This window comes from Sciurus vulgaris (genome assembly GCF_902686455.1).
Source record: "Sciurus vulgaris genome assembly, chromosome: 7".
Taxonomy (NCBI): domain Eukaryota; kingdom Metazoa; phylum Chordata; class Mammalia; order Rodentia; family Sciuridae; genus Sciurus; species Sciurus vulgaris.
In genome coordinates, this window is record NC_136467.1 from 28,661,176 (window position 1) to 28,688,468 (window position 27,293).

Consider the following 27,293-nt stretch of genomic DNA (forward strand, 5'->3'; position numbering starts at 1 on the left):
ATTTATAATAATAAGCATTTATAATTATACATAATATAAATATATAATTTTATAAATTTTAGTAAACTTTTATTTAGTAAGATTCCTCTTAAATATGCATTTAAGTTTCCTCCATTTCTTTTCATGGCTTGATAAAACATTTCTTTCCCTTTTTGGTACTGAGGATTGAACCCAGGGGTGCTCTCCCAGCTCTCTTTTATTTTTTATTTTGAGACATGATCTTGCTAAATTGCTGAGTCGGGTCTCCAACGTGCAATCCTCCTGCCTCAGCCTCCTGATTCTACAGGAATTACAGGAGTATCCCACCACACTGGCTTGATACCATTTCTTTTTATTCGTAAATGATATTTCATTGTCTATAGGTACCACAATTTATTTATTCACTTACATACTGAAGGATATTCTGGTTACTTCCAAGTTTTGGCAGTTATGAACCTGTGTGCAGGGTGGTTTTTTTGGTCTTTTTTTTAATCAACTTAAGTTTTCCATGCATTTGGGTAAATGACAAGAAGCACAATTGCTAGATTGAATGGCAAGATTATGTTCAGTTTTGCATGAAATTGCCAAACTGTTTTCTAAAGCGGGTCTACCATTTTGCATTATCCCCAACAGTGATTAAGAGTTCTTGTTGCTCCACATCCTCACAGTGTTTGTATTGTCAGTGTTTCAGATTTTGGCCATTCTAATAAATGCATGGTGGTATCTCATTTGTACTTCCTGATGACAGAAGATATGAGCATCATTTCATATGTTAACTTGTTGTCTATATATCTTATCTGTTGAGGTGTCCATTCAGGAGTTTGGACCATTTTTCAGACTGGTTGATCATTTCCTAATTTGGAGGACTTAAGGGTACTTTGTTTATTCTGAATATCTGTACTGTGCCAAATTTGTCTTTTGCAGGTACATTCCCCAGTCTACAGCTTGTCGTTTCATTCCCTTGACAGCATCTTTTGAGGAGCAGAGTATTTTTTTCCTTTTTTTTTTTTTTTTTCAGCTTTGCATAGTTTGAACTTTACATAAAGAGAATCATGTAACATTATTTTTTAAAAATTGTATTTGTTCTAATTAATTATATATGACAGTAGAATGCATTTATGCACTTTGATATATCCTACTTTAATGGGGTATAGTTTCTCATTTTCTTTTTCTTTTTTTCTTTTTTGCGGTGCTGGGGATTGAACCCAGGGCTTTGTGCTTGGGAGGCAAGCACTCTACCGACTGAGCTATCTCCCCAGCCTTAGTTTCTCATTTTCTGATTGCACATGTTATAGAATCACATCGGGCATGCAGTCATATGTGTATAGAAGGTAATAATGTCTGTTTCATTCTACTCTCAGAAGTATTTAGTTTTAATGAAGTCCAACTTATCAATTCTTTTGTTTTTTTTGAATTGTCCCTTTGGTGTTATACCTGAAAAGTTATCGCCATATCCTCAGCCGTCTCGATGTTCTCCTATGTTATCGTCTAGGAATTTTATAGTTTTGCATTTTGCATTTAAGTCTATGATCTGTTTTGAGTTAATTTTTATGAGGGGTAGAAGGTCTGTGTTAAGATTCACTTTTTCTCATGTAGAGGTCCAGTTTTTGCAGCACTATTTATTGAGAAGACTGTCTTTGCTCCATGGTATTGCTTTTGTTCCTTTGTCAAAGATAGTTGACTATATATGTATTTGTGGGCCTGTTTCTGGGTTCTCTCCTCTGTTCCTTTCATCAGTTTGTCTATTTCATGAATTCCACAGTGGTTTGATTACCATAGTTTTATACTGACTTAGGAAGTTGGGTATTGTTAGTCCTCTGACTTCATTCTTCTCCCTTGGTATTATGGAAGGTGTTCTGGGTCCTTTACCTCTTTGTATGGATTTTAGAATTATTTCATCAATATCTACAAAATAACTTGCTTGAATTTTGATTGGGATTGCATTGGATCTATAGATCAGTTTGAGAAGAACTTACATCTTAACAATCTTGAGTCTTTCTCTCCAGGAACACGGATCATCTGTTCATTTATTTAGGTCTTTTATTTCTTTCAGCATAATTTTATAGATTTCCCCATAGAGATCATGTACATTTTTTAGACTAATAAGTTAAAATAAGTTAATTTGGGGGGCACTGATATAAATTATATTATGTTCTTAATTTTGAATTCCACTTGTTTATTGCAGATATATGGAAAGCAATTGATTTTTGTATATTAACTTTGAACCCTGAGCCCTATTATGCTCACTTATTAACCCAAGGAGGCTTTTTTTTTATTCTTTTGGATTTTCTACATAGATGATCATGACATCTGTGGATAAAGACAAGTTTTATTTCTTCATTCCCAATCAGTATATCTTGTAAGTGTCCTGGACTCATTTAAGCTAGGCTAGGCTAAGTGATGATGTTTGATAGGATAGGGTTATTAAATGCATTTTTTGATACAGTATTTTCAAATTACAATGAATTTAAGCCCATCACAAATTGAGAATCACCTCTATTTCCTTTTCTTGTCTTTTTTGCATTAACTAGGACTAGCACGATGTTGTAAAGGGAAGGTTAGAGGGGACAGTCTTGCTTTTCCCTGATCTTAATGGGAATGTTACTTTCTCATCATTAAGTATGAATGTTAGCTTTGTTTTTTTTTGTAGGTGTTTAAACACAGACTTTTGCATCTTGATTCAGTAACAAATCATGTACATCTTCTTTAGGCTTCCCCAGCTATAAGGTAGCAATTGGAAGTGGTTATGATGATAATGTATTTGTACATTATAGAATAATTATAATTTTGCTCCCATATTGTATGAATGTATCTATGATAATTGTACTGGGAACAGCTTAGAATGAAATACACCAAAATGCTTGGTAACTCCATGTTGTAATTAATAACAACTTGTCTTAATATGTGTATTTCTATGATAATGAGGACTAGATACACAATATTTTTGAGGGCTGTAAACCATTAAGTTGCTTATCACTTACCTACATTTAACTTCATTGTGTCATAAATTGACACCTTGTTAGGGTCATGTTGATAGTCTATATCAATAACCTAGATAGACTTATTGATAGAAAAACAGGTGCATACTTTGTAGTGAGATGTGGTCAGAGTTACTGGAAATTCAACAAGAGGAAGTAAATGGTGGCCCCAGGAGTGAAAAATAGCCATCATTTTACTATAATTCTCATTTTCACAAAAAGTGCAAATGTAGCTCTTCTATAGGGTAGGGATTCAAATAAATGGCAGAATATTTCTCCTTTGTTATTCAGCATTCATTTCTCCTTTTAAGAAGTCAGATTTGTTTATGATGAATGGCACAAAGGGAAGATGGGGAACAATTTAAGAAAATACTTTGTGCAATACTTAAGCTAACATAAAAACTTAGGAATCCTAGTAAAAATATTATCTGTTTAATAATGGGATTACGGATGATAGAATTTCAGGTTCTTTTCTGATTTTCATTTTCTCAGTCTTGCTCTTAATAAATCATGGGGGGTAGTAGAAAGAGCTGGGGAGAAGACAGTTTTTCAGATTTGGCCACCTGGTATAAACGACTTCTCAAAGCATTTCGTACTTTTAGTTTAGGACTCAGGGGACCCATGAGCTATTATAAAACCAGTTCTGGCTTGTGAATGTTGAAAAGAAACTTGACCCTGGCATGGATATTTTCGTAAGAAATGGTAAGTAAACAGCAAAAATTGAAAAGGACAAAGATAAACCCTTTGGAGCAAGATGTAGATTCCAAAAAAGGAAAACCAAGATTAACAATGAGAGAGGGGCAGGGTGAGAAGCAGCTCAGTCATACAGGGCAAATGACTGGAGCCAGGTTGAGAAATCCTAGCCAAATGAGATGCATTCTTAGCTGGAGGAATAAGGGCCAGAGTTCAAAAACTGTCTGATTTGAGCCAGCACCGTTTATAAAATGTCTCTTGTCACCTTGGCCTGGGAGATTTTAGCTCATGTCTGAAAGTAATTTGAACTACAGGGTCTCACTAAGTTGCTTAGTGCCTTGCTAAATTGCTGAAACTGGCCTTGAACTTGAGATACTCCTGCCTCAGCTTTCCCCGGCCACTGGGATTACAGGTGTGGGCCACTGCACTGGCATCTTACTGAATTTTATGGACACTGCAGCTGCCTATTGTTTCTGTCTTTGGAAGGGGCAGCTAGTGATGCAGGCACCACCTCATTGCGCAGGGCCCATCTGGAGACACTTGAAAGTGACAGGGGAATCTGCTAGGAATAGGTTGGTAGACAGAGTTATATCATAGACGTCTGGTCTATCTGAAGAAAACCTGGATATGTATTCAGCTGGCTGTGCCTGCATGTTCTGCAGGACTTGTGACTAGTTGCCCTTCATATCTCACCTCAACAATGACAGCACTGTTGGCCATGTTCCTGACTAGAACCTTTCTAAAAGATACTCTTTAACCACAGATTTTGTCAAAATACCAAAGGATCTGTTGATTTCACCTCTCCTATTTATAAAACAGGAAAGAGCAGAAACCTGTCTGTAACTGATCATGATGGCACCTGCGAAGGTGCCTCCCAACCCCTCTCCCTCTCTAGTGGGGCCTCAGAGTCATTGAGGGCTCACTGTTGTCAAGCCTTTTCTGTGACAGGGACTGTTGTTATTCTCATTTGCCAGAAGTGGGTTTGGGGTGCTCAGGGCTGGGCTGCCAGACATGCCAAAGCACTAGTGTGTGGATACGGGGAGCCCGACTTCAGCCAGCGGTACCCCTCCAGGCAAGAGGGCTACCGTGGCCGTTTGTAATGACTGGTCAGGACTTTCTCCTGAGCAGCCACATTTATTTCCATTTCCTTTTATTTCTGCAACTTCTTGAGGTTTGATCATGTCAGGGGAGCCCTACAAACTGGTCAGTTCTCTCTGTTTTACAGTTTGAAATGCCTGTTGTTTTATTATCATCACATTCGCCACAGTGTGCCTTGGCTTTTGCATGATTATTTGTTCATTCTGCTGCTAGATCACCAGATTTCTGAGGGCAGGAACTCTGTGTGTGCATGTGCCTGCCTGTGTGTCTCATTTTATAATCCCAGGACCTGGCACATAGTAGGGGTTTAATGAACATAGGAGATGTTCTTTAAAAATGACTGATGACTAAACTGTTCCTCAGTGTGTCGAAGGTGACGCTGCTTCCACTTAGTCTCAGTCTGACAGCAGATTGCTCCCAGAACAGGTGTACATGGACCCTTAATGATATTCACTGTCATTCTAGTTTGTTGGCTCTTTCTGTTTCAGATGGTTATTAGACCCAAGCAAATGAAGAAAATACAGTAGATAGGTAGCTGTCATCGAAATGATGAATTTTGTTAACTCTTTTGGAAAATCTACATTTTGCTTCTTGCTGCCTCTGAATCCTCTCTTTTGCTGTGATGATGTTTGGTGGACTTACCTTCTGAGTTGAGTGTTTCCTTGGAGACTCTTCGTTATTGTTCAGAAACCTCTCTTATAAGTTGCCTTTTTGTTGGCTAGTGTCTCTTGTTTCAGCAAAGAGAATTAAAAATTGTCTTCTTACCATCAAATGCTCCCTGTCCAAGACTTTTCTGTTGGGCTGTCAAGTACCTCTGAGGATAGACTAGCAGATTGAGGCAGTAGGATATGAGGGGAGAAAGCTTTGCTACCTAAAGTGACAGAAACTCCCCTTTAACAAAGGGAATAGAGGAATAAATAACATGGGCATCTAATTGACTTGGAATGAAAGGATGTGTTTAGTCGTGTAAGTTAGAATGTGTAAAGGCACACATAAAAGGTAACATCTTTCCTCCTAATAAGATAAACGAATTTGGTCTGTGGTTGTGGCTCAGTGGTAGAGCACTTGCCTAGCATGTGTGAGGCACTGGGTTTGATCCTCAGCACCGCATATAAATAAATAAAATAAAGGTTCATTGACGACTAAAAAAATTAAAAAAAAAAAAAAAATATATATATATATATATATATATAAACAAATTTTACTGAAACGAGTTCCCCAAAAGTGGTTGTGCCATTTGTTTTACTCCCTGTAAACTTCTGGTAGGAAGACAGGGTGACGAGCCTTTCCTCAGCCAGTGGGTGGTGGTATTTGTGTCCACTTGTAAGTGGTGGAGCCATTTTTCTGGTGAGAAGAAATTCCTGTATTATGCGATTGGCAGAGCATCTTGAAATACCCTTCCTTCCCAGTTTCTGCGTATGGAAACAGTACCACGTCTCAGGGCTCACTCTGAACCTTCCTGATGCCTTCTCAGAGTTAATCCCTGCTTGTTCTGTGCTCCCAAAGAGCATTCACACATATTTCTTTTGATCTTCGAGTTCTGTGGCTCACGTGTCCAACTGTCTCACCAGAAGATTATAAGCTCATCCAAGAGCTGTTGCTAATTTCTTTAACTGCTTATGCAGTATCTTGCACAGAGTAGAAAATCAAAGCTTGTTAAGTAAACAACTGTGAGAGCAGAATGGGGTGTTTCATGTCTGGGATGCCTGGGATTGCCCGGAAGCTAAGAAAACTCAGCCTGGGTAGTATGTAAGAAGCCATTGGGCCAGGCATGGTGGCACACACCTGTAATCCCAGCAGCTTGGGAGGCTGAGGCAGGAGGATCACGGGTTTTCAAAGCCAGCCTCAGCAACTTAGTGAGTTTCTAAGCAACTTAGTGAGACCCTGTCTCTAAAGAAAATCTAAAAATGGCTGGGGATGTGGCTCAGGGGTTAAGCACCTCTGAGTTCAAACCCTGGTACACTAAATAAATAAATAAATAATAAAAAGAAGCCATTGCAGGGCTTCCAGGAGGGCAGAAGGTGGTGTGTAAAGCATGGCAGGCCTGCCTTGGCATTTCCTCCCTGCCCCGTCCTGTCTTTTGGGCAACTCATTCCATTTTCCTCAGTGGGGGCTCATAAGGGGACTTTTTCTTCTTCGATTTCATCTGCTAGTCTTTTAGATGTACCCAGAGCTCTGTTTTAACTGACATTTTAATAATCACACCATCTGTCAAATTAAAAAATAACATTGTTTCCTAGAGAGTAAGTGAACTCTTTAAGAGTGATTGAAGTCTAGTTGGAAGAAGGCAAGGGGAGGCGGAGTACCAGACTCTTTGATTAGGCAGTGAAGGTCAGACACCTGAGTCTAACACTAAAAAGATTGACGGTGAACACTTTTAGTTCCTTCCCATTCCTTCTAATACATCATCCTCCAGAAAAAAGGTGTAAACCCCGCCCCACCCCATGAGTTGCTGAACTTGAATGTCAACACATAAGCCAGGAATGGAATCATTACTGGAAGAAGCATATTTACACATCTGTTGTGTCAACAGAATTACAGATACTGTTAGAAGGTGTGGAAAGTTAAGGAAGAGTGGCGCTTGGTTTGAACAGATGCCAGTTACTGACGAGGTGTTGGAAGGGCCCGTGACAGAGCGTGAAGAAAGGGAAGGCCTGGTGTCCCTCAGAGCTGTTGGTGAATGGCTCTGACTGGCAGGTTTCTGCTTGTTGGCCCATTAAGAATTCTGGAGCATCCTGAAGCTCCCCAGGGTATCACTCACACTTCTGAGATCCAGCTGAGTCTGAATGCAGAGGATGGCAGTCAGAAAGATAAGGGGAGAAATCCTCCACACAGGCTCTTCCCTGGGTGAGCAGCTATTTCTGCTAAACAAGTAGCATGCAGCTGGATTTTGTTCTTTTACCATCTAACTAGCAGGGCCAATATAGTGATGGTTACTCTTAATCTTTATTGCATAAGAAATAACACAACTTTTGATACATGCCAACAAACACTAGTGTTCATTTTTCTTTTTTAATAGAATTAAATTACCATGCTGCATTTTTATTCTTTAAAAGATCAGGGCTCCTACCATAGTACTTTTCACACTTAAAACAATTCGTTCCTTAACTTCATCTGGTATCCTGTTCGTTTTCAGAATTTTAATGGTTTCATAAAGACTGTGAACTTTTCTAAGTTTGTTTTAGTGGAATCCAAATAAGGTCCATACATTGCAATTGACTCCCTTCAAACTCTTTTAATTTCTAATTTCTCCCTCCATTTCTCCCCCCAACACTGCAAAGTTTTTGTTGAGGAAACCGGGTCATTTTTTCCTGTAGAATTTTCTAGAGTCTGAATTTTGCTGATTGCTTCACCATGTTACACTGCCTTCATAACTGTTAACATTTATGTAGACATAACAAACATACATCAGAGTGAGGAAAATTTCCCTAGCCATAGCGAGAAAGATCTTTTAATCAGAACAGCCTCAGACAGGCATGAACACGCCACAGCCATATCTGCTTGAGAACACTGTCAGAGAATGTGGAAGTTCTCTGCTGCCACTTCTGCTGTCTGTGTGAACAAGTGGTCAACGTACAAATGACCGTGGGTCAGTGTGTCACTCAGGATGCACATCTATGAGGAACAATTAGATTCTCTTCCAAAAGTTCCACAGATCAACTCCTATAACTTTGTGCGACTGAAGCAACTGCAATTAAAAGAGACATCTTTTTGGTTTTGGGTTTAGTTTGGGAGGGTGGGACTCTTGTGTAAGATTCTTAGTTACAAAGGGCCACTCTGTGTGCTTGGGAACTTTACTGGAGCATAAATGAAGACAGAAGCTTTGATGGTTTAATTAAAATTAAATATGAGAGACCAAAAAACAAATAACATGCACTTCACCCATAATAAAAACTATAATAAGCTCTAAAAAAGCCTGGTTAAAAGTTCATGAATAGCTCTTTCACTGTCTAGCGAAAATAGATTGATTACTTAAGGACTGAAATTTATTGCATAAAATGAGTTTCTAGAGATCTCAGTTTCTGATTAAAGACTCAAATCCAGATACCTTCAGGAAATATAATAAATTCAAGGAGAAGAGAAGTTTGCAATGCTGATAGATAAGTTTTTACCATCAGCAACTTTATATCCCATTTTTGCTTGTAAAGTACAGCATGTCCCTGTCACATAATAAACCTGGGAGTTAATTTTTACTTACACAAATCTTATATTATGCACTGTTTATAAATCATTGCTCAGTCTGTTGCTATAATCATAACATTAAAAGTAAATTCTTAAAAAAATAAATTCTTATGATATAAACTACACCCAATTTTAATTTGGAAAGAGGGTAGCATGTACTAATGTAGGACTTATTTTTATAAGGAGCAAACTTATGTAGGAGATCGCTCTGGCTGTGGTGAGGAAAATATCACTTCATAAAGCACTTGGTGTGCATTAGAAGATGTAAATTGTGACTTACCTACCTTCCTTGTAAGCTGACATAAAGGATCCCCTTGATCCTTTTGGTTCAGTCCCAAACCTGGCACAGTATCTATAGGGCTCCCTTAGTAAGACCTACTAAACCATCATCAAAATTCTTGTGACCCAGAATATTTATTTGTAGGATTGAGATTTTAATGTCTGGTTTAGAGCCACAAGTAGCATATAATCAAAATCTAGTCTCCAGGTACTTGCTTGGTCCCATGCTCCCTTGCACAGCTTCATAATGGGTAGATGAGTTTTGGGGGTCTTATAAGGTGCTGAGTCCACATCTTGCTTCTATTGCTGTGGTAGCATTGCTACTATCACAAGGGACAGAAGCACTAACATACTTTCCTTTTAGTGAAAAGAAAAGAAATGGGGGCCACAACGTACCAGATGGAAGGTAGTGCTGCTGCCTCACCCCTGTTTCTGGTGCCTGCAGGATGAAGGCAGGCTTGTTCTGACAGCCCTGGGCGAGTGTTCTTCTCTCCTGGCCACTGGCACCCCCACTCTGTGTCTCGTAGTTACCAGCTCGAGTGAAAGATCTGGGTATTCTTCCTTCCATTTCATTATTTCCTGGTCCTTTCCTTCTTGCCCCGAAAACATCCCTCTTTTATTTCCAAGATAGACTTTTTCCCTCTGCCATTGATCCCAGCCTATCCCATCTGAGAATGCAGAAATCATCTACATTAACTACCCCCACCCCCTTAAAATCCTTCTGATGTTAGAGGACACTCTTCCAAAACTAGAAACCTTCAGGTTTTTTTGTGCCATGTTTGTCCGATCTCTTGATTTCCTTGCATGTAAAAATCCCCCCCAGAGGCCTTAGGACATGTTAATCCTCTTCCTTCCTTTGCTAGACTTTGGAGAATGGCCTGTGCTCATCACCTGCATTTCCCCATCTTATTCAGCACCTTGATTTGCTGTGCCAGCTTTTGTCCTTACATTGTTGTCGCTTCTTTATAACCTTTATGGCAGACTGGAAATTGTCCCTTATCTACCTCATTACCTGCCTCAAAATACTGGAACGTGTGAATGCTGCCTTATTTGGAAAAAGAGTCCTTGCAGATGTGATCAGATTAAGAATCTTGAGATGAGACAGTCCTGCATTATCTGGTGAGCTCTTGCTGCCGTCACAAGTCCACATAGGGAGGCAGAGGGCAACTTGACACCGTGTGCACACACACCACTATGGGAATGCTGAAGCCAGTCGGATCTGCGGGTAAGAAACTGGTTCTCCCTGAAGCCTCTGGAGGGAGATGGCCTTGACCTGCTGACACTTTTATTTCACTCTGGCCTTCAGAATGGAGAATAAATTTCTGTTGTTTTTAAGACATCAAGTTTTTGGTAATTTGTTACAATGGCCACAGGAAACTCTTAACATTCTGGGCAAAATTAGTTAAAAAAAAGTAACCAGAACCTAGATCAAGAAACAAAACCTTACTGCCTCTGCAAAGCCCCTGTGAGCCCCCTTGAGCCTCTCTCTCTCTCCTGCCCACAGTTCCTACTCTTGGTGTCTGGAGCCTTTCTGTCAGCAACGTGTTTGTGGGATTATTCCATGTTGTCACATGTGGGTATAGATTTTTCAGTCTCATTGTTCGAGAGTGTCCATTGTCTTTATAGAGCACTGCCCCCCACTTTTTCCCTACTGTTGATGGTGACAAGTAGTGCTACTATGAACATTCACGACAAGCCTTTAGGTGAACATACTGTGTGTTTCTGTTGGGCGTATGAGGAGGAGGGGAATTCCTGAGTCCTAGAAGCCTTTTCATTTCTCTCTGTGCTCTAATTTAACAGTCTCATTTACACCCACTGCTTCAATTATCGCCCATCACTGTGACTCTTTAATCTTTTTATCTGACTCTGATCTTTTTGCTGAGATTCAAAATGACAGCTATCAGTTATGTATTCACACACACACACACACACACACAGACACACACACATACACACATACGTGCATGCTCAATCTTTGGTGTGTCCCAGTCCAAACTCAAGTTCCTACACGCCACCCCCTGCCGCCATCCCTCTAGAAGTTTCTTCTTTTGTGTCTCTTACTGTGTCCCTGGAAATCATCACCGTTATCATCCAGGTTCAGAGCAGATTCATCTTTCATCCTTTTTTTGCCTGCCTTCCTCTAATTCCCAAAGTCTACTGATTCCCCCCATGTTCTCTTTATGTTATTTAGGGGCATACTTTCTCCTGGATGACTTCTACATGATCCCATAGTCTGCAGTCTGCTTAAAGTATCATCCAGTTAGTCTCTTCTCAAAGCAGAGCTTTGATCCTGTCACTCTTTTTAAACTCTTAGACATAGCTGGGTCCATCCATTGATGATAGAATCATGTCAGATTCTTTATATTGGCTTTCTATTAATGCTTCCGTACATTTGACTTCAGCATCATTTCTGTGAGAAATCACTCATACAGATCTTCATCAGGAGGTACTGAGTTATATATTAACATTGTTTTCATTAACATTTTGATGATAAATTGCTCAAAGGGCCTCCTAGAAGTGTTTCTTATAATCACTCAGTTTGATTACATTCATGGAGTTTGCTGTGCCTAGCACACATTTGTAATCCTTACAACAGTTTTGTGCTGTCATTATTATTACTGATCAATTTATTATTATTATTATTACCAACTTGAAGTTGAAGAAACCAAAGCTCAGAAACTTTAAGGTCATCCATCCAGAAACTTAATTAGAATTCAGACACTGGAAGTCTGAAAACAGGTTATCTGTCATTTGCATGTTCTGTGGTCCTCTGGAGATGGGATGGTTTCCTTTCCTGGTATTCATGTTTGTGCGGTGCTTTTCTGAGGTTGCACCTCCTCCTAAGCTGTGGTTTAAGGTCCTGATAATCTGGGCTGGGCACCACCCACATGCCCTCCTGTTCTCTGAAGCTGGAGCTAAATGAGCTGAGCTTCTGCAGCTAGTGCCCAGGCCAGGGAACTTCAGTTCTAACACCCTTCTTGGTTTTGCTCCCTCCTTCTGTCCCGATCCCTCTCCTCCTCCCTCTTCTTTCTCTTTTGTCTTTTCTCTCTTCCAGACTTCCTTTCCTCTCTTCCTTCTCCTTTTGTAGGTGCAGTGACTGACCCTCAAGACTTTTTAGAACCAAACTCTGGAAGTGCAAACTGTCCCTTTGATCACTTCCTACCAAGGCTCCCTCTTCAGGTAAACAACAGTGAAAAACCACTTCTGTCTAAGAATATTATCAACTAGGCAAATCAGGACTGGGTTGGGGAGATTATATATACCTTTGCTTTAGCAATATAAGAATGATTCATGTTTGAATCACTGTGCATTCATTTATTAGAGTTTTGTAATGAAGAAATTGTGGGATGAAATCTACTGTTGACAGAAATATGCATCAGTATACATGATGGGGTTCACCAAAGAACACCCAAGAAACTAAAGTGAGGCCGTGGAAGCTGAGTAGTAATTTCTAGCAGGAATTGCCAAGTCATGACCAATTCAAGACAGTGATAATAGATTATTCTTCTGTTCTTCCTGAAAATTTCAGCAACCCTAGTTGTGCAACAGGAGTTCTGCATTTTCCCAGCTGCAGACTTTAGTATTTGCCAGACTTTGGAAAATGGACTGTGTCTTCAGAACACTCGTCAGGGATACTACTCTTTGGTCATAGGTAACATTTCAGTAATTTTCATATCGTAGTTTAGTTGTAAATTGCATTTAGTCATTCGTAAAATAGAAAAACCAGTGGAATGCAGGTTTTATTTCCTTTAAGAATCAAAGAAGGAATGAGAATTTGGGGGTTATCTGCTCTTTAGGGGACAATAATTGGAAATTATTGCGTTAGTTTCCTGCTGTGGCCTTCTGTTTTTCTCTTTGACCAAGCCCAGGCTGTCCCTTCCTTGGCTTCGTCTACATTTCTGAGGTGTCTTTAATGGATGGGGGCTGCTGTTTTTCGTGGGCTCTTGATGGTGCCCCACTCTCTGACTCCACAGCCAGCTATTGCCCCGTCCACACAGGTGACCTTTATCCATCCAGACAGCCGTGGTCTTGCCGGCCTCTGAGTGTCACCCGGATTGTTCTTCCACTGCGCCCCGTATCCCTACCTGCCAGTGCCTGCCTGACCTGCAAGAGAAGGAAGGCAAAAACCTCATTTCCTAACGTTTTCCTTTAACTTTCACAATAGATAACAAAGCCTTGCATTACAATAGGTGTACAGGATGTTTGTTAAATTAAATTGGCATTGAATTGATAAGTAACAAAAGATGAATGTCTTCCCTCACTCTGCTGTTCACAAGCGGCAGCAACTCACGTGAGATTTTAACTCATGGACACTGTATTATGAAGCAAAAATTCAATTAGAAAAATCTCAGACCAGGAACCCTGCTGTTCAGTGGCCAAAATGCAGTTGGGCTCAACTGTTTTATGTTATTGCCTGAAACTTTGTTATGCTTTAATAAACCTCCGGTAAACCTAATTTTATGCTCCATTTAACATTAACCCAATTGAGACAAGGAAGCCAAGTGTACCTGAAGTAAAAACATTGGCAAGTTCTGCATCTCTCTCTTTACTTTAAATGACCGGCTTAGTCTTAGGTTATTAAGTATAGCAGTTTTATTCAGTTTTGTTGCCACAAAAGCTCAACTGAACATTGATTAAGTGCATTTGCTCATGAAATGTATGACAGGAGAAGTGTGCTCTGGCCCCCAGCTCTGTGTCTACCTCTTGTTTGTATTCTGAGTTTGTGAACTTCTACTTCCTATAGGTGCAGTAAGAGTAGACCAGCGCCAGCTTTGAATCCTGGTGCCTCTGCTTTCTAGCTGATCTTGGGCAGATACTTTCTCTGTTTCAGTGTACATCTCTTTAAACTAATATTTTCTTCAGTTGGTAATGAAATAGAACATTTTCAAAAGTGCAGTTACTGGAAGTCTCACTTAGCTGGTGTAACAAAACGAAAGCAAACAAAAACCATAAAATGCAGATATATTGGAAAGGGCAGGGAGATAAAACCTCTTTTATTTGTAGATGACAACTGTCCATGTAGAAAATCCCAAAGAATATGCTAAAAAAGTCAATATTAAAAAAATCAATTGTATTTTTATATGATAGCATGGAACAATTGGGATTAGAAATTTTATACAGAGTTCCATCTATAATAGTACCAAAAATTCGAAACATTTAGATAAAAATTTAACAAACTATGTGTAAGATCTGATGTAGAATTATAAAATACTGATTAATCAGTTCCAAATAAATTAATATGCCATATTTATGGATTGAAAGACTCAATATTGCCAAGATGTTAGTTCTCCCCAAAATGATCTATAAATTCAACACAACCCCAATCAAAATCCCAGGAGAATATTTCTTTTGTAGTTTTCAACTGATAGTTAACAACTACCAACTTATTCTAAAACTTTTACAGGAAAGCAAGGGATACCTGCTATAATTTGGATCTTGGATCCCCCTGCCCTCTGCCAAAATCCCATGTGTTGAAGGTTTGGTTGCTAGCCTGTGGTGATATTGGGAGGTGGTAGATTCTTTAGGAGGTGGGACCCAGGGTGACGAGGTTAGGAAGTTAGATTGGGGTCATGCCCTTGAAGTAGTTATTGGGGCCCTGTCCCCTCCTCTCTCTCTCCTTCCCTCTCTCCCCCTCTCTCTCTTCTTCCTGGCTACCATGAGGGGAGTAGCAACACCACACACTTCCCTCCATGATGTGCTGCCTTGCAAAGGCCTAAAGGCAGTGGAGCCAAGCAACCATGGACTAAAACCACCATGAGAAAAAAAATAAACCTTTTCTCCATATGAGTTGATTTATCTCAGGTATTTTGTTTGAGTGATAGAAAGCCGACTAACACAGCAACTGAAACAGCCAAAAATATTTTGAGAACAGGATAGAGTTGACAGACTTGACCTATTTGATGTCAGTACCTTTTGTAACACTTTCTTCATCAAAACAGTGTTATGTTGGCAAAATGTAGACACATAACTCAATGGAGTAGAACAGAGAATCCAGCAATAAAGCCCCCACCAAATGTAGTCAATTAATATTTGACAAAGATGCAGAGACATTTCAGTGATGAAGGAGTCTTTACAATTTGAACCTTGACCCATACTTCACACACATACAAAAATCAACTCAGTGGATCATGAATGTAAAATGTAATGTTTTGAAACTTTTAGAATAAAACAAAGGAAGGAACTCGTGACCTGTGGTCAAGCAATGACTTTTTTGGTACTACTCCTAAAATAATATCTATAGAGGAACAAATTGAGAAACTGGACGTAAAGTGTCTGTACTTTTAGAGATAGTTAAGAAAAGAATAAAACAAGTCACAAATGAGGAGAAAGTATTTTCAAATCACATAAACTGACAGAGGAATAATATTCAGAAAATGCAAAAACCATGTAGACCTCAACAATAAGAAAAAGTTTAACAATTAAAGGGCAAAATCATTGAGTACTGATAAACAGAAAATATGCACATAAGAATTGTTCAACTTCATTTGTTATTAGCAAAAATAAATCCATGATGAGCTACCACTACATACTTCTTAGACTGGCTTAAAACAAAAAACTGGCAATATCAAGTGCTGACAAGGATGGTGGACAATGGAAACCTCTCATACATTGCTGGTGAGAATGCAAAATGGTAAAATTACTTAAAGAGTTTGGCATTTTCTTAAGTTAAACATATACTTAGTAGTAATCCTATTCATAGGTGTTTACTGAAGACAAATGAAAAGCCTAAGTTTGTATATGACTAGTAACTTTTAAAAATTTGCCAACCTGGAGTTAACCCAAGTGTGTCCTTCAACCTATGAATGAACATCTATGAATGAATCTCAAATGCATTTTCTCAGATGAAAGAAGCCAAACGTATTTATTGTATGATTCCATTTCTGTGGTGTTCTGGAGAAGGCAAAACTATAAAGACAATAAACAGAACAGTGCTTGCCAGGGGTTGGGGCTGGATCGGAGTATTAATTGCAAAAGGAAAGCTTGAGAGAAATTTTTGGAATGAAGGAACTGTTCCCCCTCGTGCCTGTGGTAGTTGGTATGCGTTTTTCAAAACCCATTAAACTGTATACCAGAAAAAGAGAGCATTTTTCTCGAAGACAATTAAATAAATTTAGAAAAGAATTAAAATGTCTTAGCAGAAATCACTCATCTGATATGAAATACAAAAGTCAACCTTTTTCTGAGTTACCCTCCTGTATTATCATATTTTAAAGTTGAGCCAATAAGGACTTTTTAATGTTCTATGTAACATCACTGCTTCAGTGTTCAGAGCTAATGATTATACCTTATTTTGCTTGCACCATTTATTTTAAACGTCTAGTTTCTCTCTTAATATGAAAACCTTCTGGCAAGGTTTTTATTTTATTTTAGCATCAAATCCTGAGTCACTTCTTTTAGAAAAATCCCCCTCCTCCTTATTACCTTAATTTAGCTGATGTTTTTCTTTGCATCTCTCTTACTTTTCATCAACCACTGTTTATGGTTTCTTTCAGCTCCACTCTACGCTGTCTCTGGGTTTTAAAGCTGTGTGATTGACTGTTGAGTGCTAGCACCTGGGGGAGGCGGAAGCAGCACGGGGGCAGGAGGCAGATGGCAGTGTGGGTGGGATGCAGTGACTCATTTGTTTCATGGGTTGATTTTTTTTTTTTTTTAATGTAGAAATGTTAAGGACCCCAAAAGAAAAGTCTTTATTTATACTAAAGATTCTTCAAGTCATTTTTAGCTTCGGGGGCGGGGAGGACAAAAAAACAAGTAGTGAAGCTCCTTTGACCTTCTTCCCCTTTCATAACATCAATAAACTGTCTTTTACCTCCATGGCATCAGATTTATTTCTCCTTTATTGAATGTGAATTCTAACTTCATATTCATTAGACAAATCAGATTCTGTATTAAATAGCTTCTTAAAGAGTGCATTATTTTTAGAATAAAGATCAATAGAGGAAAGGGAGAGAGGGAGAGAAGAGTGGAGGGAATAGAGAAATACCAGGGGACGAAATCTACCAAACCATGCTATGTATGGATATACCACACTGAATCCTGCTCGCTCTCTCTCTCTCTCAATCCTGTTCTCTCTCTCTCTCTCTCAATCTCTCTCCATCCATCTATCTACACTTATTCATTTATAATGCATTAATTAATAATAGAAGGGAGATCAGTAGAGTGAACAGATTGGGGGAGAGAGGTAGGATGGAAAAGGGAGGCACTGGGGAACGAGATGGATCAGATTATGTTATGTACAGGTACAAATATGGCACAATGAATCCCACTCTTAAATATAATTGCCATGCACCAAAAAAATAGAAACAAATCTTTTTCAAAATTTTATAACCAAGTTCATATAATTTAACATGATTTTCTTTATATTTTTATAATAAACTTCATAACTAATTTTTAAAAGTGCATTATTTTTTAGGTTGCTGTACTTTGGTTTTATATTCAGTCACATAGGTCTTGACTGTCCCTTTTATATTTTGGTGTGTTTCAATTTATAAAAGGAGTCAATGTTCCTAATAGAAATTGTGGGAAATAATAAGAAAAATGAAGATAAAATAATTCATGAATTATGAATTATCATGGAGTATGTTTTATTATACATGTTTTCAGATTTTTAAATTTATGTGAATATATACATGGAATGCACAAATTTTTTTTTTTTTTTTTGTGGTACTGGGGATCGAACTCAGGGCCTTGTGCTTGCAAGGCAAGCACTCTACCAGCTGAGCTATCTCCCCAGCCCGAATGCACAAATTTTAATGTATACATTACATTTTGTATAAGCTATGAATTATATATATTATATTTTAACTGTTTACTTAATGGCTTCAATTTGACCCATTTCTAAGTATTCTTCTACCTTAAAATTTTTGGTGGTTACATGATTATTGGAAATTATCATTGTGTATTTATACGTGTGTATATAATTATTATATATACACACAAATATATACACACATATATAATCATTTCCTGTTAATGGATATATTGACATTTTCCTTTATTTTCTTATAAAAGTGATATTTCAGTGCCCACATCTTTAAGAATTTTCTCAAGATAAATTCCAAGAAACAGAATTATGAGATTGGAGAGTATACATACTTTTAAGGATGTAAGTCTCCTAAAAGTTTGGACTTCTCCACAACACTTGAGTGCCATTTCTCTGCATTTTCATTAGTTAATTTAGGCTATTTTCATTGGCTCCTTTTAGGCAAAGAAATTGACACTTTATTGTTAGTTTAATGTGTATTTATTTGAAGAGAGATGAAGAATACTTTTTCATGTATTTAGTGACCATTGTAAACTTTTGTGAATCTATCTGCTTATGTCTATAGTCTATCTGTTGCAAAGTTTTTATTATTGCTTGTTTGTTTTAAATTGACCAATAAGAGATGATTTATAAAGATACCAACCTTTCATCTGTCAAATATTGCACATATCTTTAACAAACTTGTTATGTTAACATTTTCATTGTAATTATGAATGGGTTCTGTTTTTTGATTATATTTTCCAAATTCTTATTGTAGTTGTAAAATAAGTTATTAGTTTTCTAAATAATTTTGTATCTTTACTAAATAGTGTTGTTATTTCTAATTGTTATTCAGTTTCATTGTGTTGTTTGTTTTGTTTTGACTTGCCTTTGGTTGACAACATTTGCAAGTAATAATTATGTATTTTATTTTCTAGACTTATACTTTTACTTCCTAAAAATCTAACTATATTGACTGACATTTCCTGGTTTTAATCTACCTACAAAAGTTTGCACTTTGGAAACATATCCTGTTCTTCATGCATGCTAAGCTTATGCTCTTTCCCTGCCTATTTTGTGACTCTTTTTGATGGTGAAAAAAAAAAATGGATTTTGCATTTTAATTAATGAGTTGGACCATCTATGGAGATGCTCATGAATCTTAAAAACTGAGCCATCCTTGCATTCCAAAAATCAATTTTATACTCAAAACCTAGGCTTCTTACAGCATAATACTTGGTGCATTTGTTAGTTTTTCTTTCATATTTGGTATATTTCCATAAATGAGTATGAGAGTAATCTGAATTTCATTTTGTGATATTATTGTCAAAATGTGGGATAATGTTTCTATTAACTTGATATTGGTCATGTTTGACCTTTGGAAAAATTTGTAGCTATGGTTTTATTTCTTTTCTTAGTTACAGTTTTCTATACCTTGACTCTTATTTTACTTCTTCATTATTCTTACCAAATATTTAGTAGATATAAACTATTTAATTCTTTTTTTAAATTCATTTTTATTGTAAACAAATGGGATACATCTTGTTTCTCTGTTTGTACATGAAGTAGAGGCATACCATTTGTGTAATCATACATTTACCTAGGGTAATAGTTTTTGATTCATTCTATTTTTTCTCCTCCCCCCCCCACCCCTCCTGCCCCTCTTATCCCTCTATACAGTCCCTCCTTCCTCCATTCTTGCCCCCCTCCCACCTCCCATTATGTGTCATCATCCGCTTATCAGCAAGATCATTCATCCTTTGGTTTTTTGAGATTGGCTTATCTCACTTAGCATGATATTCTCCAATTTCATCCATTTGCCTGCAAATGCCATAATTGTATTTTTCTTTATGGCTGAGTAATATTCCATTGTATATATATACCACGGTTTCTTTATCCATTGAAGGGCATCTAGGTTGGTTCCACAGTCTGGCTATTGTGAATTGAGCAGCTATGAACATTGTGACTGTATCTCTGTAGTATGCTGATTTTAAGTCCTTTGGGTATAGGCCGAGGAGTGGGAGAGCTGGGTCAAATGGTGGTTCCATTCCAAGTTTTCTAAGGAATCTCCACACTGCTTTCCAGAGTGGCTGCACTATTTGCAACCCCACCAACAATGTATGAGTGTACCTTTTTCCCCACATCCTCGCCAGCACCTATTGTTGCTAGTATTCTTGATAATCGCCATTCTAATTGGGGTGAGATGGAATCTTAGGGTAGTTTTGATTGCATTTCTCTTATTACTAAAGATGTTGAACATTTTTTCATATATCTGTCGATTGCTTGTACATCTTCTTCGGTGAATGAACTATTTAATTCTAAAACCTAATTCTGGATTAACTAATAAATTTACCTGTTTTTTTTTTTTAACTCATTTTGCATTTATTACTATGATTCTAGGAATCTGCTTTTTAAAGGTTTTTTTTTTTTTAATTGTGTAACCATAGTTACCGTGTTTTAATGTTGTGTTAACTCTTGCTTCCCATCATTGCAGGCTCTCCTTAGTTTGCAGTAATTACATGATTTCCTTCTTGCTTAAAAAAACAACAACACAGGTTTGTTGAACTTTATAAAGCCACTTCTGATAGAACCGCAAATTCAAAATTCAGTGTTAAATGAAGAGGGAAAATCCCCGGCATTTCCTCATTTCCTTTTCTGAGTGTGAAATTATTGAAACCCAAATGTGCTTACTGGGCGTGATTCAGGTGACATCTTTTGGGGACCTTGTTTTCTGCCTGCAGATATTGCTGTGGTGGAGATGAGCGATGCCTTCCGGCAGCCGTCCTTGTTCTACCACCTCGGGGTGCGAGAAAGCTTCAGCATGGCCAACAACATCATCCTCTACTGTGATACCAACTCGGACTCTCTGCAGTCCCTGAAGGTACCGCCCTTGGTTGCTGGATATGTTTCCTTTCAGCCCCATCCAAAACATTTTTCAGTAACTTATGTTTGTGAAAAGATGTTTTTGCCAGTGTGATAATTAGGTACCAAATGCTAATTGTGAAGTTTATCTAGAATTCAACGTAGTTGTTTAATGATACCCAAGAAGGATAAACATCATGTTTAGTTCTGAGTTCCAGGTGGAGCTACATCCAGGAGACTGTTGATGGGCAGTCACTGGTACACACCTTGGAGAAAGAAAAGGAGATCCTGTAAGATAGATCAGGTCTTATGCCTGACCTTTTGGGGCTTCATTGTGCCCATCTGGCTTTAGCTAAAATACCCTTCCTACCTGAAAGTGCTGAGTAGAAATACTCAAACATTGCTATCCTTGTTTACTAGGTGTCCTTTCAGTTAAGATGGGAGGAGGGAAGTAAAGCTTTCTATTTTGTTTACAAAACAACCTTCCCTGCTGGTATTCTCTTCATTAATAGGCACTTGTCTAAAGGATTGGGGAATAAAACCTTACTGTGTTTTGTCTACAAAATCTAACCTATTCCAGTGTAATTTTCTGCATTAATAGGAACATACCTGATAGAAAGGCATTTCCTCCCTCCAGCAAGGTTGCCAAACATGCTTTTACAAGGCCAACCGATTTTACACTGGGTGATTCTTTGAAAAGCATCTCACAGTTCAGTGAAACTCATGCTGAGCCTGATGTCATCCATTTCCTTGTGAAATTTCCAGCCAACTTCATGTGGACTTTTCTCATCTCTTTTGGTTCCCAAATAAGAGCCAACCTTGGGATGTGAAGCCCTGAAGTTGAGAACATACTTTTAAAGTCAACGACTTAGCAATTGTTATATGAAGATCTCTAATCTCAAATCCTTTCACAATATATATTTTTAAATATTTTTTGGTTGCAAATGGGCACAATTCCTTTATTTTTATGTGATGCTGAGGATTGAACCCAGTGCCTCACATGTGCTAGGCAAGCACTCTACTACTGAGCTACAATCCCAGCCCCAGAAATATGTTTTAAAGTAGCATTTTGCTTTTATGTGAGTATCTAGAGCATATGTGGCTTTCTCTAAAAATCCTGTAGTTTCACTGAGCAAATACGTTTGCTATATGCTAGGCATTATGCTGGGGATTGAGAGGCATATCTCTTTCTGGAATACTGGAATTGAGGAATTTCTTCCTACTCAGTCTAAAATCTACCTTTTCATCTGGTTATAGTAAGGAAGGTCTGGGACCAGGTCAACCTGGCTCCCTATCCTGTTCCCCTTAACCACCAAGTTTTATTGTCCCTTGCATTTATCCCTCTGTATCCATGGGTTCTGCACTTTTAACCAATCATGGATAGAAAGTGTATTTATTTAAATTACATCTGTATTGAATGTATACAGACTTTCCCCCATGTCTTATTCCATAAATAATGCATGGTAACAACTAATTGCATAGCATTTATATTGTATTAGTTTTGATAAGTAGTCTAGAGTTGATTGAAAGTGTATGGGAGGATGCACGTAGGTTATATGCAGATTTTATGCCATTTATATAAGTGACTTGAGCATCTATAGATTTTGGTATCCTCAGGATGTCCTGGAACCCGTCCCCTGTGGATAATTACAGGGAGGACTGTATTTCTATTTAAAACTATATCACACATTCTTGCTAAGTGTGTTCATTTAGAAAAATGCATCAACTGTACCTCCTCAGTTGTCCCCTTCAGAGTGTATCTTTTCTCTTAACGCTTCCATTAACTGAAGCATTTGCCATTTTCTTATTTAGAATGTTTCTAGCCAGGTAGCCTCTGATGTCTGGGATGAAAAAATATTTTTCTGCAAGTCTAGCAATTTTCTTTGAGTCTCAAAAAGTCCTGTTACTGCAAAAAATTGGGGTATGTCTGTATGTGTTTGCTTTTATCATTTCTGTTGCATTTGACTCTAGGTAGAACTCTGTTATCCCACCATTTACCAACAGAAAGGAGAACTAGTGAAATAAGAACAGAGATATTTGAAATCATATCTGCAAAGTGAGGCAGATTCGACAAAGTGAAGCATCTCCTTTCATAAAGGCAGAGGCAGAATTAGAATGCTATTCTTGTCATGTGTCTAGCTTCACTTAGGTTGATTCTTTGGACTTCAAAGAAAGTACAGCTGTGCCAATTTTATTTTCATCAGCTTTTTGTTGAAGACAGTAGATTCTCTTTGAATTCTCAGGAAGAAATCATAGAAAGAAGTCTTTTCTAAAAGTTTAAGCTACTTGAAAAATAATCGACGGGAATTATAAAAGTGCTTAAAAATCAATGTCTGAATTGTCATTTGAAAGAATATTTAGAATCTATTCATATTTAAGATTTCTAGCTATTTTTTAAGCTGCAAGTCCTTTTGTTGTATTAAGAATGAAATATCTTATTTTTATCCCAAGGAAAGATCATGATTGCACTTTGAGAGAGGGAAGTTTTTCCTTGATATCATAACTACGCACTTTATCACAGTTTTCTTTAATTAAATCACGAGAGCTGGTTATTTGTCCTATTAACGTTTATTGAGAAAGACTCTATGCCAAGATTTAACATCTGCTTGAAAACAAGAAATGCTAGCAACAACTCTTTTCTGATTTATTCCATGCGTTTAAAAATGATTGGGGGGCTGGGGAGATAGCTCAGTCGGTAGAGTGCCTGCCTTGCAAGCACAAGGCCCTGGGTTCGATCCCCAGCACCCAAAAAAAAAAAAGATCGGACTTCCACTTGGCATCTCTCAGTAAATGGGAGAGCGGGTCTGGACTCTCCTGGCCATTGAGCTGTGGTGTAGATGCATGAAATACATCTAAGGTCAGAAAGCACTTGGGGGAGTGAGTGGCTGCTGGGTAGAGGGAGGAATTTGTTTTAATGAACCACAAAGGGGCTGAGGGAACTTCCCCTCCATCCTCCAAAAGTTCCATAATTGGGCCTGCTGAAAAAAGTGACAATAGACAGACGAATAGCTGAAAATTCATACAAATTTATTAATGTACTAGCACATAGGAGTCACACAGAGTGTTAAAATTCAAAGAACTTAAAAGTGTAAACATCATCTTGCTGGGAGAGAGGGAAGTGGAGGATGTAGACAATTTTAGATTTAGAGTAAATGATTTTTAGGGGACATGGATGGACCAAAGAGCAGACAGTAGCCTGGGCCTACTGGAGGTCAGAAGTACTTTGGTTCTGATCCTGCCTTTTTGTTCCAAGTGCTCGGTGTGACAAAGGGCCACACTTTGGAGTATCATTTTCTTGAGTCCCAGCAACCCTTTCTTCTATCACCAGAAATTTCTTCATAACAAGAGTTCATAGCTCCAGTTCTTGTGATCCTTCCTTCCAGCTTTAGCTCCTTCTCTTGATTCTGGGTTACCCTGCCTCACTTTAAACAATGCTGCTTATGGAACAAAACAAGACCAAATAATGAAATACCACGGCACACCCCCAGATCGTCAGCAGCTAGAAGCTCTTATAAACAGATGGCAAGGCTGTGAAGTGTGGGAAACGTACACACTGCTGGGGAAAGAGTGAATCACTACTTTTTGTTTTGTTTGTTTGGTACTGAGGATCGAACCCAGAGGTGCTCCACCACTGAGCCACACCCCCCGCCTTTTTTATTGTTTTTGGGACAGAGTCTTGCTACCTTGCATAGGCCCCTGCTAAGCTGCCGAGGCTGGCCTTGAACTGGTGATTCTCCTGCCTCAGCCTTCTGAGCCATTGTGCCCAACTCACTACTAACTTTCGAAGAGCAATTTGGCAGTGTCTGATACTGTCAAGGGAACCTATCATCAAGTCTAAGCAAATTTGAACCTAGATGTGTACTATAAAAAAAATAGTGTCTCATGTAAGGAGATATAACAAAGAATGTTTATGCAACATTTTAATAACCCTTCTCCCCAAAGGAGATGGTAAATATCTATTAGGAGAATGAATGAATACTTTGGTAGAAGTCCAGCACAGGGGCAGATACATTTGTAATCCCAGCTATTTCAGGAGTCTGAGGCAGGAGGATTACAAGTTTGATGCAAGACTTAGCAATTTAGCAAAACCCAGTTTCAAAATAAAAAAGGGGCTGGGGTTGTAGCTCAATGGTAGAGGGCCCCTATGTTCCATTTCTGGTACCACAAAAATAAAATAAATCAAAAAACTTTTTGGTACAGTCATTTAATGGAATATTATATACCACTTAAGATAAATCAACTAGAGGTCTATATATCAAAGTCATTGTATCTCCAAAAAATAATTTCAAAAAGAACTTAAAATCAACATACTGTAGTGACACACCCACATCAATGTTTATAGCAGTTCAGTTCATAATAGCTAAGCTATGGAACCAACTTAGGTGCCCTTCAACAGATGAATGGATAAAGAAAATGTGGTATATGTACAATGGAATATTAACCATAAAAAGGAATGACGTTATGACTTTTGCTGGTAAATGGATGAATCTGGAGACTGTCATGCTAAGTGAATAAGCCAATCATAAAACCAAAGCCCGAATATTCTCTCTGATATGAGGTTTATTCTCTCTGATACGAAAATGCTAACACACAACAAGCGTGTTTTGGCACAGAAATAGAAGGTCAGTGGATTAGACAAAGAGGAATTTTGAGAGGGAAGGGGATGGGAACAGGAAAGACAGTGGAAAGAATTGGACATCACTTTCCTATGTTCACATATGAACACCTGACCTTTGAAACTCCATATCATGTACAACTACAAGAACGGGATCACAATGAGAATAAGTTTTATTCCATGTGTATCTAATATGTCAAAATACACTCTGTCATGTATATCTAAAAATAACAAAAAAAGCAAAAACATTAAACTTCTTAAAAAATAATCATGGGGAAGAACAAATCACCTGTGTACAGTATCATACCAGCTACAGACAAGACAATGTATTATACACATTTATGTTATAAAGGGATGGAAGTTTTTATAGGAATCATACATTCAGAGTTACCTCTTTGGGGTATAGGAGTGGATAGAGTTGGAAGACAGGAGTCTTCACCTATAACTGTATGCAATATGCCTTTTTTCTTTTTTCCTTTTTTTTTCTTTCAATATTGGATTTAAACCCAAGACCTCACACATGCTAGATCAGGACTCGATCACTAAGCCACATCCCCAGCCCTTTCTTTTTTGTTTCGAGACAGTTTCTCTAAATTACCCAGGCTGGTCTTGAACTTGTCTTCCTCCTTCCTCAGCTTCCTGAGTGCTGACTTCACAGGCAGGCACCACTGTGTCTGGCTGTAATGTAATGTTTCTAAATCTAGGTGGTAGATATGTAGTTGCTTGCTAATTTTTATATTTTGTATATACTTAAAATATTTAATAATTAGTCTTTAAAAAAAAGATTGCTATATTCTGTTTTCTGTATCCATCAAGAAAACTTTACATACATTTTGGGCATTTGAACCCCAAAAGATTTTTAGTATCTTTTTTCCTTATGTTCTGGCTATAGTTAGAAAGCCTAAGATGTATTGAGATCTTTCTGCACTTTAATCAGCTTTGTTCCCATTTTATCCATTGCATAAGAAATGATTCTCTGGAGATTGATATGCACATCAGCTAGTGGTGACTCAGCTTTTTGTGTTGAAATGTAATGATTATGTTAGATTATTCCATATTCAAGAAATTTAGTTGTATTTTTCTCTTAAGCCATTGCCTGAAAAGTTACTTCACAGATGGGACTTTCCTCAATAGACTATTTTCTAAAGCAGTCTATGGACTGCTTACTCCTTCATTTATCTCACTGGCTATATTCCATACATATGTAGTGCCCTGTACTCTTGCTCTGCCTTAATGCATGTGTTATTTTCTAGACTGGAATCTGACTAGCATTTTACTACTAGATGACTAGAATCTTACAGGCACAAACCAAAATTTGTAACACCCTCCCTAATTTACCAACTTCAAAAAATCAGTGATGTTTTAAACAATATGGCAGTTCTTCAAAACATTAAAAAGAGATTTACCATATGATCCAGCAATCCACTTCTTGATATACATTTCTGAGAGAATTCAAAGCAGGATCCAAAAGAGATATTTATATGCCCATGTTCATTAGTGACACTATTTACAATACCCAGAAGGTGGGAGCAACTCAGGTGTCCATCAACAGATGAATGGGTGAACAAAATGGGTGTATACATACACGAAATATTACTCGATGGAGATGAAGAGGCTGACCCATGCTACAACATGGATGAACCCTGAGAACTGCCATAGTTGCTCCTTCAACTAGTTCCATGGTATACAAACCCATGATTTCATATCTGCAGATACAGAGGACCCCCATCTCTGTTAGCGCTTTTGTAGGTAAAATGGGACAGTTCTTCTGGTACTCATTCATGTCCACTTGAAGCAAATGGTTGTGTTTTGAGAACAGTGATGTTGTCCATGATGTAAATTTTGATATTTATACTAGTTTGAA

General features: G+C 38.0%; 1 protein-coding gene across 3 annotated transcripts in view; it reads left to right on the top strand.

Annotated features, from left to right (window-relative positions):
* The window catches only part of MAP3K5 (mitogen-activated protein kinase kinase kinase 5), a 210,643-nt gene that overhangs the window by 42,147 nt on the left and 141,203 nt on the right, over positions 1 to 27,293 (top strand). For all 3 annotated transcript variants that reach the window (XM_079146205.1, XM_079146206.1, XM_079146207.1), the window contains exon 2: positions 20,694 to 20,833. In XM_079146205.1, coding sequence (XP_079002331.1) covers positions 20,694 to 20,833 — 140 coding nt within the window. The remainder of the gene's footprint in view (positions 1 to 20,693; positions 20,834 to 27,293) is intronic.